This window comes from Monodelphis domestica, chromosome 3, assembly GCF_027887165.1.
Source record: "Monodelphis domestica isolate mMonDom1 chromosome 3, mMonDom1.pri, whole genome shotgun sequence".
NCBI classification, from domain to species: Eukaryota; Metazoa; Chordata; class Mammalia; order Didelphimorphia; family Didelphidae; genus Monodelphis; species Monodelphis domestica.
Window position 1 is genome coordinate 451,600,619 of NC_077229.1, and position 13,169 is coordinate 451,613,787.

Below are 13,169 nucleotides of genomic sequence, written 5' to 3' on the forward strand. Positions count from 1 at the left end.
AAAGAAAAAAAGAATTTCATAGAACTAGATTAATCAGTTGAACCATAGAATTGATTTGACTGTAGTTTATCAATTGATGAAATGCACCTTTGAAATAAGGGTTCTTTTGGCCCTTTCCCTACCAGACATCCTCACCCCCTTTTGAAGTAGGGGCTTAAACAATGGACCAGGCAAACTCACTTCAAGTTGAAGCCAAAGGAACAAGTATGTGAGTTGGAGAGTAGGACAGGAGGAAGACTTGTTTGGATATGTAAACAAAGAACTTGGATAAATAGTGATGAATAAAAGTTAGTCTCTTTATCGCTATTAAGTCAAAGAGAAGAATCCTTAAATCATGAAATTGTAGATTAAGGGTTAATGAGGCATTAGGGAAACTCCTATGGGCTATTTTTAATAGTGGAACAAAATGGAAATTTTGTTTCCTAATATTTAAAAGAAGTGAAGGTAGACAACAATTCATATTTTTCTTGAACTCTTCTTGCAAAGAAATTTGCTAAATTTCATGTGTGAATTTCACCTTCAGCTAAGCCTGAGGGGAAATGATTGTATTGCTTAGAATTTGGTCATATCCCTAAAAGGAGCTATTTTGAAAGAAAACCAAACAAGTTTATAGTGAAAGGTAATTATTCCGATTATCTTCTCTCTCTCTCTCTCTCTCTCTCTCTCTCTCTCTCTCTCTCTCTCTCTCTCTCTCTCTCTCTCTCTGTCTCTGTGCATATATATTGAAGTATGAAAGTTTATGTATATTTAACTCAAATTAAATTGTTCTTTCTGAAAAAAATTGATTAATATCTTTTATCTTGGCCTTACAGTGATTTCCAGACTTTTCTCTGTATTGAATTCTCCCTTGTGACCTTCCTCTCCCCTCAAAAAAACCCTATCAAGTGTGGCCAGTAAAAGATGAAATGACTGAGGAAACAAAGTATCAAGCTTCCAAGCATATTAATTTATTAAGCTGTGAATGCTAATTATCTATTAAATCAAGACCAAGCCCCTTCAGCTGTGCACTACAGATGGAGACAGATTTTATATATTAAAACAATTAATAAAATAAACAATGAGCTAATTAATTAAACAAACAATTAAGCAGAATATATTAGGTAATCTGATTTCTAAATGGAGCAAAGATTAGGTACTTTCCAAATTGGGAGGGAGAGAGAGAAGAGGTGCAATTTCCTGGAAATCAGAAAAAGAGGGATCCCATTCCCCTACTCCTCAATGTCTGTGAACAGTTAAAAGAATCTGGAAACAATAATTGGTTGATCCATTTGGGGCCAGCTTTAGATAAAACATTTGGATTGCTTCAGAAGTACAACTACAAGAAAACTCCTTGTATCCAGTTTTAAGATTTGATCGGGTTTCTAACATAGAGCCTTAATTAAAAGTCTTTTAGCAGTAGGTTGTTCAGCTTCCCAGCCACAGAAGGCTAGGTTCAAACAAAGAAACAATGTTTCACAATTCCCACAACTGAATAGTTTTCTCACAGGACAGAAACTGCACTAGACCAGTGATGGCAAACTTTTTAGAGACAGTGTCGCCTCTCCACTGAGTGCCATGCCCTTCCTCCCCTGAGTGCTGGGTATGCTCCCCACCCCCCTGCTTACCCATACAGGGGTGGGAGAAAGCATTCCCAATGGTCTGCTGGGTGGAGGGGTGGGTGAAATGAGGAATGTCCTCAGCTAGTATAGAGAGGGGGAGGGGAGTGGCCAGAGTATCTGCTCCCCTCCAGTTCTACTGCCTGTGAGCTTCCTATCCTACCCCCTATGCATTCCCATTGGGCTGCTGGGCAGAGGGCTGGGGGATGTGAAACAATGTTGTAAGGCACTCTGTGGAGACAGGGAGGGGAACAGCTCTGCCTGAGTCCCTCTGCCTTTCTGGTAATGAACTGGTGGTGGGGAGAACAGGGTAGCTGAGTACCCACAGAGAGTGCTCTTCAGTGCCATCTTTGGCACCTGTGCCATAGGTTCACCATCATTGCACTAGACATAATTAAATAGAAAGGGACCTGAGCTAGCTCCAGAGTTAAATAACAAGGTGGAGTCAGTGTGGTTCATTCAATTTCCACTACCAATTAGAGTTCTAATCTCCTCTGTTATGTCACAAGCAACATATTGAATTCTGAGGTCCTGACCAATAATGTGTAAAAATATTTCATTATTATTTTCAATTACGTAGAAACTTCCTTTTAGTGATTCTTTCTTGTTCATTGTAATATTTTTCAACAAACATTTATTAAGGTCATCATTGTACAAGACACTGTTCAAGGCAGTAGGAATACAAAGACAAAATCAAGAATAATCTTTACCCTTAAGAAGCTTATATTCTTTTGAGGGAGTAATAACAGGATAGGTTTAATAAAAGTGATCACATTGCACATTCTGTCAGATTTCATTGACATTTTTACTTAATTTTGATAAATTGTCCTTCAGTACCCTTTGCTTCTTTTCTCTGTCCTTCCCTCCCTTTTCCCTTCTCCTTCCTTTTTCTCCCCTTCCCTTCCTTCTTTTTCTTATAAGGGATAGCACACTGGGTAGAGGAGGGAAGCATGTGGAAACGAGTCATATAAGAATATATTGTCAAAATATAAAATGAATAAAAAATAAATAAAATTGTTCAAGGTTCACTATCAGCAATACAAAGACAAATTTAAGGCCAGACTTTGTCAGGTACTGTGCTAGACACTGGACATATGAAAACAAAAATGAAGCAGATCTTGCCATCATGGACCTTACATTCCTATGGGGAAACATTTACATATATATCTAGAGAGAGATACACACACAGAAGATATATAATGTTTTTTTTGGAGGATTTCTAAGGTATCTTTGCACACAATCAGTCTGTAAAATACATTTGAAAACTTTATCAAGATAATAAATTATATCCATATAAAAAGGAGTCATTATGCAGAGAGGTCATCACAAGCAAAGTATAGCTTAAATTTAGCTTAAGGGATGAGAGGAGTGGTGCCCAATACAAATTTGCTGTGCTTAGATAGCTTGAGCAAACTCAATATTTAGTTTTATTTTGGTTATTTTATTATGCTGTCATATAGACAGTTGTGTGGCCAAGTGGATAGCACCCTGGGTGTGGAGTCAGTAAAATCCAAGTTTAACTCCATCATGGGACATTTATTAGCTATGTGAGCTTGAGTAAGTCTTTTAACCTCTGCCTGCCTCAGTTTTGTCAGCTATAAAGTGGGAAGAATAATATTACCTATTTGATGTATAGTGGGTGCCTAGTTAATGCTGTTTTGCTTCCTGTTGCTCTGTCACCACTCAGTTCTGCCAAACTCATTTCACTACTTCTAATTAAGCTTTCAATTGTCCCTGAGGAATTGGAGTGCTTCTCCTAAAACCTTGGCAAATGTTTCTTTTATTACAAATGACTCTAGGCTATGACCCCAGTACCTTCAGAGTTCATTACTTTGTTACTAATTTTTGATAAAAAGCAGTTTGAAACTCTAACCTATTTTATAAATACTTAATATAGTTATAATGAAATATCTTCCGGGATTTACTGTGGTCTTTCTTGGTTTGAAATTGAATGGTTTTTAATAGCATCTTATTTTCTTTCATTTGCTATTGGTTGTGCATCTTTCCAGACTCAGTTTATGCTTTAATTACTGTTGATCTCTTTTTGAATTGTATCAAGGGATGTACAGTACCCTCGTTCACCTTTTTTAAAAATATCAGCCAAGATGTCTAAATTCTGCTTTATGTTCATAAATATTTATTTAAATTTCTATTCCATAAAAAAGGCCCTTCCCTCTTTTAAATCCAATTCACTCCCAGACTACACCCACTCATCTCTTAACTGATAAAGTTTTATTAGGCTAAATCCTATGAGCCTGTCCATTTCTGTGAAAAGAACATTTGATATATTTTCATTCCCTTAATACTTTGCCCAAATTAGTTAATATGCTGTCAAGAAATTTCTTAAAACATTCACTCCTAAAGAAAACGGTGTTCCCCAGCACCTAGAAAAAGTATGTGACTTCCTCAGGGCTGGATTTAATGCCTGTGAGCACACATTCACATTACATTTCAGAGCTCTGACATAGTTTCCTAAGCATTTAACTCCCCCTGGATAGGAAAAACAACTATCCTAGTCCCGCCTTTTTTATATATAGCTCTCCTCCCTCCCCCTTCTAGATTCTATTACAGTTTAAGTTCTGATTTTCCTAGAGAGCTTGAGAATTGAGTTAAATTACGAAAGACCAGGCAGTCAATACTCTGCTTTAGGCTGAAGAAGAACCAAATAGGAAATCCTAATTTGTGATTAGGCTTTTTCAAGGAGAAGGCAGACATGTAAACTTAAAACTCGGAGGGCTTCGGTGGTTGGCACGCGACTTGATTGACACGAACTAGTAGAGGGAAACTAGTGTGGGGGGCGGAGGATTGGGGTGGAGAGAGACAAAGAGATTTTTGCTGATATAAAACGTTATAATGTTGGTGAGGTTGCTCCTTTCAGGAAAAAGCATTGGCTAAAGAAGGTAATTTTCCATGGGCTTCTTTTCCCCTAGTTAGAAGGACAGAGGGTGGAAGGAGGAAAACTGGGGGCGCGAGCGAAGGGGGTGGGGAAGGGGGTTGGGGCAACCAGCCGAGCGTCACGTGGCAATCCTAGGAGAACGGGACTGCTCCAGGGTTTCCTCGGTCTCTTCTTCCGGGTTGAAGGTGCAAACCCTGGTTGGGTTCGGAGCCTCCTGCTTGCTATCTCCCGGTCCCCTCCCGGGTAGGCTCTTTCCTTCCAAGCAAAGGTTAGTTTTGCCACGGTGGGTTAGCCTTGCTGCAGGTGCAGGCCGTCTGGCCGTGGGCGGGAGGCACCGGCCAGCTGTTGGGTCTGAAGCTACGGAAAAGGGACTCAAGAGCCCTGGCCAGATTCTTAGCCTCATTTCTTTGCTCTGTTAAAGAAACTGTCTCGGTGTAAAAGGGGGCGGGGTGGTCACAACCACAAAAAAAGTAATATTGTAGGAAAAGGGGGCATTGAGGCCAGTTCTGTTGCTAGCGAGGTGGGAGTAGTTAAGAGACTGTGCGGGGGTGTTGGTTCAGAAGCGCTGAATAGGTGAGGGTAGCTGGGGGAGGAGTAGAGGCGCCAAAATCTGGGATCTGCTGTCTTCCGAGCCTTAGATGCCCCCTACGGAGCAAAACAATGGGGGCAGAGGAGAGAGGAAGTGAATGAGACGAGCAGCTCCCGGGAGGGAGCGAGCTGACAGGACAGACAGACAGACGGACGGACGGACAGACAGACAGACGCAGACAGACAAAACACCCCGAATGGTTGAGAAAGTGACTCCAGTAGTAGCTGACGGAATCCGTGAGATATCACCCACTTCCACTCCTGAGCTAATGCGATGTGGAACGGGTGGGCGGATCAGGAAAGCTAGGGGGAGGGGAGCCATGGACCCTACCTATGCTTTCTAAGATTTTGCGGCGTGGGCATTCGGCGGCGGTATCCTTCAAAGGATCGCGCTCTTCCAAGGCCTCGCTCTTTTCAGCCAGAATAGAACTTGGTCCCAGTCCTTAGTTTTACAGTTACAGAAACGGAGGCCCAGTTAAATGGCTGGCCCGAGGTCACACAGGTAATATGTAGCATAGCTGGGATTTTAACGGAGATCCATCCAAATGCATCTCTTTTGCACGGTACCAGCTTAGTTAGTGGAGGGAACAATCCAAAAAGCAAGAAACACTTTTTGTGGGAGGAAAAGTTACTGAGGACCTTCGATTATATACGGATGGGTGCTTGTTCACCCCAGGAGTAACTGATTCCCTATGTGGTGTGCTTGATACTGGGAGAGGCCCCGAATTTTCCGACAGATGACCATGTGAGGAAAGGTTACAATCTTGAGCTGATAAAAAGAGGGACAGGAGCAGGCCATCTGCATGCCACAGATTTGAACTCCTCCATAGAAATGACTGTTATAGGGCGGGACCAATCAGCGTCCAGAAGAGATTATAAATAGCGGTTTCCTTCAGCTGTCTACGTGGTGGGAATTTTGGAGTGCACCTTAATCATTCCTCGTGGGAGGGACTAGCAGAGCCCGGTGGCCTTGGACTTGGTGGCCAGTGTGGGGCCAAGTATCTGACCAGAGCTAATGTTTATTAGGCAGCCTTGCCTTCGTTGGTATGTTTGGCTTTGACCGTATGACCTGCTCACTGTTTTAGCATGTCCTTTATTTGCCCTCTTTGCAAGAGGCATTCACATGTACTGTTCTTCGATTGTCAGGAGCCCTGAAGCTAACCATATACAGAAATAGAGTGTTAATCCCTTCCCTCTATTCTAGACAACTAAGAGTACTTGTGGTTTTCCTCCACTTTTATTTCCTGCAAACCAGCTTATTTACCCTCTCTCTCTACCTTCCCAGGGCCCAAGTCTTTTGTGATCTTTTATTTCCCTAGGCTGATGAGTCAGTTTTCCCTTAAGATTAAGCCAGACATACTATTTGCAAAAGAAATTTCCCTGAAATTCTTAGGAAATGTATTCCTTAACTCTAGTTATTCAATCATTTGTCCATTCAACCAGCAATCTTTTTTCCAAGTCACATATTAATTAAGCATCTGCTATGTGCAAAGGACTGTTTTTAAGGTCTATAGGGGACAAAATAAGTTGTGATTCTCCTAATGGAGCTTATAGTTTGATAAAGGACCATGATGGGCAAAAGGAAGAATGTGAAAATGGAGTAAGAGTAGGACAGAGCAATTGAAGATCTCAGAAGAGGAGAGTCTCCTTGATATCCTGTAAAGTTGTCTTGGAGGAAATTAATGGAAATAACAGTTCACACATTCATAGTACTTTAATGATTTCCAAACTTTTTACACTACTCTCTTGATTTGGAGCAGGATGATGAAAGATGGAAAGGGAACTGGACAGGTGGAGAGAGGAGGATAGAAGGACATTCCAAGCATTGGGAACATTGTGAGCAATTAAGGGGGCAGAAAGTCATGGGACCTGTGCAGGGAACAGGTTTAGCTGGAGGGAATGGAATACAGGGTCAGAAAGGTAGACTGGAGCCAAATTGAGGAGCGTATTAAAAGTTTGAATTTTATTTTTGTAGGTAAAGGGGAACTACAGAAAGTTTTCTAACCTCTCTGATATGATTAGTTTTGAGGATATATAATGGTAATTTAATAATATCAATAGCAGTTCCATCAAATTACTTGGTAAATAATAGTAATTATGCATACTTGTGTGTTTATTTCAGACTTGTGATTTCATTGATAAAGGAAACTTCTTTTTAACCAATCTAGATTGTTAAACCAACAAGCATTTATTATTGCTTACTATGTTTTAGGCATTTGTGCTAAATGCTGATGATGCAAAGGAAGGAAAAATCAGGCCTTGTTCTCTAGGAGTTTATATTTTATAGGGAAGACAAACTGCAAGCAGCTACATACAAACAAGATATATACAGAATACAATGGAGATAATCCAGAGAGAAAAGATACTGGAATAAAGGAGGATTAGTAAAGGCTTCTTGTTGACTGTAGGAATTTAGCTGGAGTTTGAAGGAAGTTGCAAAGAGAGAAGGTGAAGATGAGGGAATGAAGTGTACTGGAGGGCAGTCAGTAAGAATGCATGGTGTATCTTGTTTGAGGTACAGCAAGGAGACCATTATTACTGCATCACAAAGTATTTGGAGGAGGCAAATAAAATTTAAGAAGGCTGGAAATATATGAAGGGATTTAAGGTTATGAAGGACTTTAAAAGCCAGAGGATTTTATATTTGGTCCTAGAGGTAATAGGGAGCCACTGGAGTTTATTGAATAGTGAGGGATTATGGTGGTGACATGGCTAAACCTGTGACTTTAGAAAGACCACTTTGACAGCTGAGTGAAGGATGGACTAGGACAGTGATGACGAACTTTTTGGAGATGGCTTGCTGGGCTCTGCTTTCCCCTCCCCCCCATACTGCATGCCATGCTCCATCCCCCCAGAGACCTTGTGCCATGCTTCACCCCACACCCACACACACAGGGGAGGGAGGAGGCACTCCCATTGGGCTGCTGGGCAGAGGGGCTGGGAAGGTGAAAAAATGCCCTTAGGCCTTAGAGGAGAGCAGTTTTGCCTGTGTCCCTCTGTCTTTTTATAATGAACTCTGGGAGGGAGGGCAGTCGCATGCCCACAGAGTGTGCTCTGTGTACCATAGTTTCACCATCACTGGACTAGGATTAGCAACTATTCTGTGTGTAAATGGTGTGATGTAGAGAGTGCTGAACTTGGAGTCAGGAATAGGAGTTCAGAACCTGCCTCAGACATATTAGTTGATGACCCTGGACATGTCATTTAATCTCTCTCCATGACCTCATCTATACATTGGGGAAAGTAAGAGCACCTACCTTATTACAGGGTCATTGTGAGGTTTAAATGACATATACGTAAAGCACTTTGCAAAACTTAAAGGGCTTTAAAAATATCAACAATGAGTGCATCAACTAGATTCTGTCACCAGAAAAGGAGGTAGCCTTGTCATGTAGCAAGAGTGGTAGACAATACATGGATGGCTCAACTAGTACATTTGCCCCTTGAGATAACTAAGAGAACAGGGACATTCATTCATTCCATTCAACAGGCATTAGTTATGTTCCCTAGCATACAGAAACACATACATAAATACAGAAACTAAAACCAGCCCCTTCTCTTTAGGAATTTATGTGCTATTGACTGGATACATTACATACCCAGAAAAGAAAATACAAAGTATTTGTCAAGTAAATAAAAAGTAATTTCTGAGAGAAGTGCCCTCAACTAGGGAGAGAATGAGCCTTATGGAGGAGGGGTAGTTCTTGATCTGAGCCATGAAGGGCTCTAGGGAAAGGAGGTCTTTGAATAGGTTGAGTAGATTTCTGTGGAAAAGCATTTGAGAAAATGTGCACAGAAATCACACAGGATAACAAGGGGGTGGGAGGGAGAATCTGCAGAGGTATATCCTTGAATGTGTTAAATAGATGGTGAACAACTTTGGAAATTTTCTAATAACTATTTCTTTGGGACAATGTGTTCTAAGTTCCTAGGGTTATATATAAATTTGGTGTTCATCTTCACATACAATGATGTTTTCTTGTGTGTTTTTTGAGACCTCAAAAACAAACTAAAAGATTGTTTTCTTCCCCCTTTCTCTTGTTGGACTCATATCTAGTACGGTAGAGGGAATCAATAAATTAAGACCAGCATGGCAAGCATATTGAAAACAGTGGTGACAAGCTACTCAAGTCCTCTACTCATTAATTTGGGATCCTTTAAGGTGCTACCTGGGAAGACAGAAGTTTTACGAACTTTTCATACCAATCAGACACTGTGGTGTAAAGCACCTGTAAAACCAGGTAAAGTTCAAGTTTTTATATGAATCAGATTATGAAGTAATTTTAGAAGATTCCAAAGAGAATCAAACTATGTAATACAAGAATAATGATGTATTATCTTTAGTCATTTTTTGTTCTCTTTGTTAATCAGTCATCTTCAGATGCTGAGAAAGGGGTTGTATCATAAACTGAGTTCTTTTGCCACTGGACAGGATAGATTACAGAAAAATGCAGACAATTTTCTTAATTGATGTGGATTATGAAAGTGCATATATATGGGTAGGGTTCCCTCTTCTCCAGCTGGGCTATAAGAGAAATCTTGGCATTTTCCTAATTCTGTAGTTCTCTTGAAGATGAGAATAATTATTCTCTTGTTTCCTAGTTTAAGAGCTTTGGGGATTTGATTTTTCCAAACTTTTGAGGGTCCTTATTTCTTTTCAGATCTTTTTTCCTTTAAGTCAAATCCTTAATTTACTGAAAGCTGGGAATTGACCCTGGCTCAAAGTTTTCTTTCCTCAGCTTCTCCACAAAGGAGCAAGTGATTGAAGAATGTACCAGGAAATTTCCATTTAAATAATTCCTCTGATAAAGGGATGACTCCCTTTGTCAAATGAATAATCACAACTCCTTATTACAGTTTGTGATTTTACCAATATATTCTAGTATGAACCTAGTGGGAATACTGTCTAAAATGTAGGGTTTGAAGCAGGAGGGGCCCATGTTTCTGGGAGGCTTCAAATTGAATAATCAACAGAAGTTTAGGCAGACCCATTCCAAACAAAGTGAACAATCCCTCAGTCTCTTATCTTACTGAATCTAATCATTAGGGTTCACTAGTAGCATAAAAGATACGTAACTTACTTAACCTAAGATCCAAGGACCCCGTAGATTTCATAGGATCTGCAAACTTGTATGGAAAAAAAAATTTCAATATAGTTGGTTTCCTTTGTAATCTTGTGCATTTTGTTTTATATATGTAAAAATTATTCTGAGAAGGAATCCATAGGATTCACCAGACTTCACCCACAGTTCCCTAAGAGATTGGCTAAAATGAGAAGAGAGTAGCTTCATCACCAGCTGGTGTTCAGGCCTTGATTAAATGTTGTTTTAATATGGTGGTGGAATCTAGTGCAGATGAAGCCTCCAAGTTTTCTGTGACACACACAAAAAAACCTCTTACGTAGGGAATCTTTGAACTCAGCAAAATTGCATTTTAGTAGTCTGGATTGTTTCTCCTTAGAAATAGGTGTATTTTGAAGCTATTCTGGTATAAATCAAATTCACCAATTTATCAGAAAATTTCTATGCTTGAGACATTTTAGCTCCAATTCAAAAATCTTTATAAGCATAAGTACTTAGTAATATATCAAAGATCTTTGAGTCTTGCATCTGTTTTGGGGGCAGAATCAATTTACTAACAATAAACTCATTTAAATTTGAGGAGACTGAGTGAGTGTAGTAAAAGGACTCAAGAGAATAATTAGAAGGCAGAGAAGAGTATTCAGGAAGGTCTGAAAAGGTGAAAAAAAAAAAAGACAAAATAAAACAAAATTCCTGATCCTCAAATACTTGATATGCTAATTTACATTTCTGTAATGGGGAGTTACCTCTTTTAGATTATCTAACAAAGAATAGTTAAAGTTATTGCATATAAAAATCTCATGAAAATATTATATATTTTTAAGTGCCTCATAATAAAAAGTGAAAACTTGAGTCATGCTGAAATTTCTTTAAAATTTTTTTAAAATTAATTTTTATTTTTCAATTTTTTCCCATGGTTACATGATTAATGTCTCCCTCTCTCCTCCCTCCTCCTGGAGTTGACAAGTAATTTCACTGGGCTATGCATATATTATCACTCAAAACCCATTTCCATATTATTCATTTTTTAATAGAGTAATGTTTTAAAACCAAAACCCCAAATCATATACCCTTATAAACAAGTGATCTATCATTTGTTTTCTTCTGGATTTCTACTCCCACAGTTCTTTCTCCAGACGTGAATAGCATTCTTTCTCATAAGTCTCTCAAGGTTGTCCTGGATCATTGCCTTGCTGCTAGTAGAAAAGTCTATTACAATTTGATGGTCCCACAGTGTTTCAGTTACTGTGCATAGTGTTCTCCTAGTTCTGCTTATTTGACTTCCATGCTGAAATTTCTTAAATAACTTTTAAAGGCAAATAATTTCAGAATTTAGCTGTTTGACCTAGAACAACTAGACAGTTGTGATTCACAGTGATATGTGGAACTGTAATAATATATCAATATAATAATAGAAAATAGAAAAATTAATAATATAAAATGTGATACAAATAAAGTTTGATAGTTACATGTTTTACATTTATGTCTTTGGAACCTCACAACTCTGTGAGATAGTAGTATAAGAAATAATATATGGGCCATGATCTGATCTGAAAAATCGACTTTATTTTGTGGGTAAATATAATCAATGGTCTTAATATGGCCAGCCTGTGGCAAAGACCTCATTCACAGTTTGTTTTATAGACTTTCAACAGTTAATTATCACAAGTGATTAACAATACTACATAAATTCTAGTATAAGGTTCAAGTATTGATCCTATAACTAATACCCTCAGACTTAACCTATCACAGTAATTCTGGGGAAGAGACTTAAAGATAAGCCAGAATTGGATTCCTTGACATAAAAATCTGAGAATCTTGTTATTGAGATAAATTCTTATGAGCAAGTACTCCTAGTAATAAATTCCATCTTCTTCAACTGATTCAATCATTGTTTTTGCTGTCTTTATCAGGAGTCAATCAAGCTATTCTGAGGCTGATAACAGAAACTCCTAAACTAATTCCTTTCTTATCTACCACCATACTTATACAGTTAATTGGTTACTGGGAGTCACTTTTTCTAAAATCATAGTTACATTTACTACCTGAAGGATTAAACATAATAACTTGCTTTATGATAATGATACAAAAACAATAAATGCTATTTCATTTTTTTCAATGGGTAGAGTGAATATCTCATTTTAAAGGTGAGGAAATTGAATGCCAGACAGAAATGACTTGTCCAAAGCCATACACTAAATGATAGAATTGGTTTGTTAGCCTTAACATTCTATCATTTTTATTACATGACAAATAAAAAGGTATTTCTTAGTCTTGGCCCACTGTAAATCATTCCTCCTTCAATAATATATGATCTGAGTATCTTCAGATACGTGTGTTAGGAATTTGAAATCGTCATGATGTGGTGATAGGTTGTTCAGAAACTGGCATGTAAAAGTTTTCCATCACTTGAGAAAGATTATTAAAGAGAACATTTACTTTATTCAGTTTAATAAAGTAGCTAGGAAAAACAATAATCTTTTGCAAGTGGTGGAAAATTTTTGTGTCCTTTGAACAAGAAAATAACTTTCTCTGCAAAATAAGTCTGTTATTCAATCATTTTTCTTTTTGTTGAACCAACTGTATTCTTTTTCTTTGTGTGTTGCAGGAATTCCATATAAACAATTGACTGTGGGAGTACCCAAGGAGATTTTCCAAAATGAGAAGAGAGTGGCTTTGTCACCTGCTGGTGTTCAGACCTTGGTTAAACAGGGTTTTAATGTGGTGGTGGAATCTGGTGCAGGTGAAGCCTCTAGGTTTTCTGATGATCACTACAAAGCTGCAGGAGCTCTAATCCAAGGGACTCGGGAAGTATTAGCATCTGATTTAGTTGTCAAAGTAATTATCTTTTTTTTATTTCCTCCATCTTCCTAGTATCTGTGCTTTACTTGATGTAAAAATTTATGCCTTTTAATTTAAAAAAGTTGTTCATTTTGAATTTCTTCCAGATTCTTTATTTTTTTAGCAAAGATTTTTTTTTTAATTTTAGAATATTATTCCATGGTTATA

General features: G+C 38.4%; 1 protein-coding gene across 3 annotated transcripts in view; it reads left to right on the forward strand.

Moving 5' to 3' along the window:
• NNT (nicotinamide nucleotide transhydrogenase) overlaps positions 1–13,169 on the forward strand; it is a 108,449-nt gene that overhangs the window by 3,762 nt on the left and 91,518 nt on the right. Inside the window, exons 1-3 of one of the 3 annotated variants that reach the window (XM_007487387.3) lie at positions 4,269–4,495; positions 9,137–9,320; positions 12,769–12,998. In XM_007487387.3, coding sequence (XP_007487449.2) covers positions 9,170–9,320; positions 12,769–12,998 — 381 coding nt within the window. In that variant the 5' untranslated portion in view covers positions 4,269–4,495; positions 9,137–9,169. Of the gene's footprint in view, positions 1–4,268; positions 4,496–4,579; positions 4,760–9,136; positions 9,321–12,768; positions 12,999–13,169 lie in introns of those variants that run through there. The other 2 variants (XM_001364074.5, XM_056824590.1) reach the window with 2 other exon arrangements.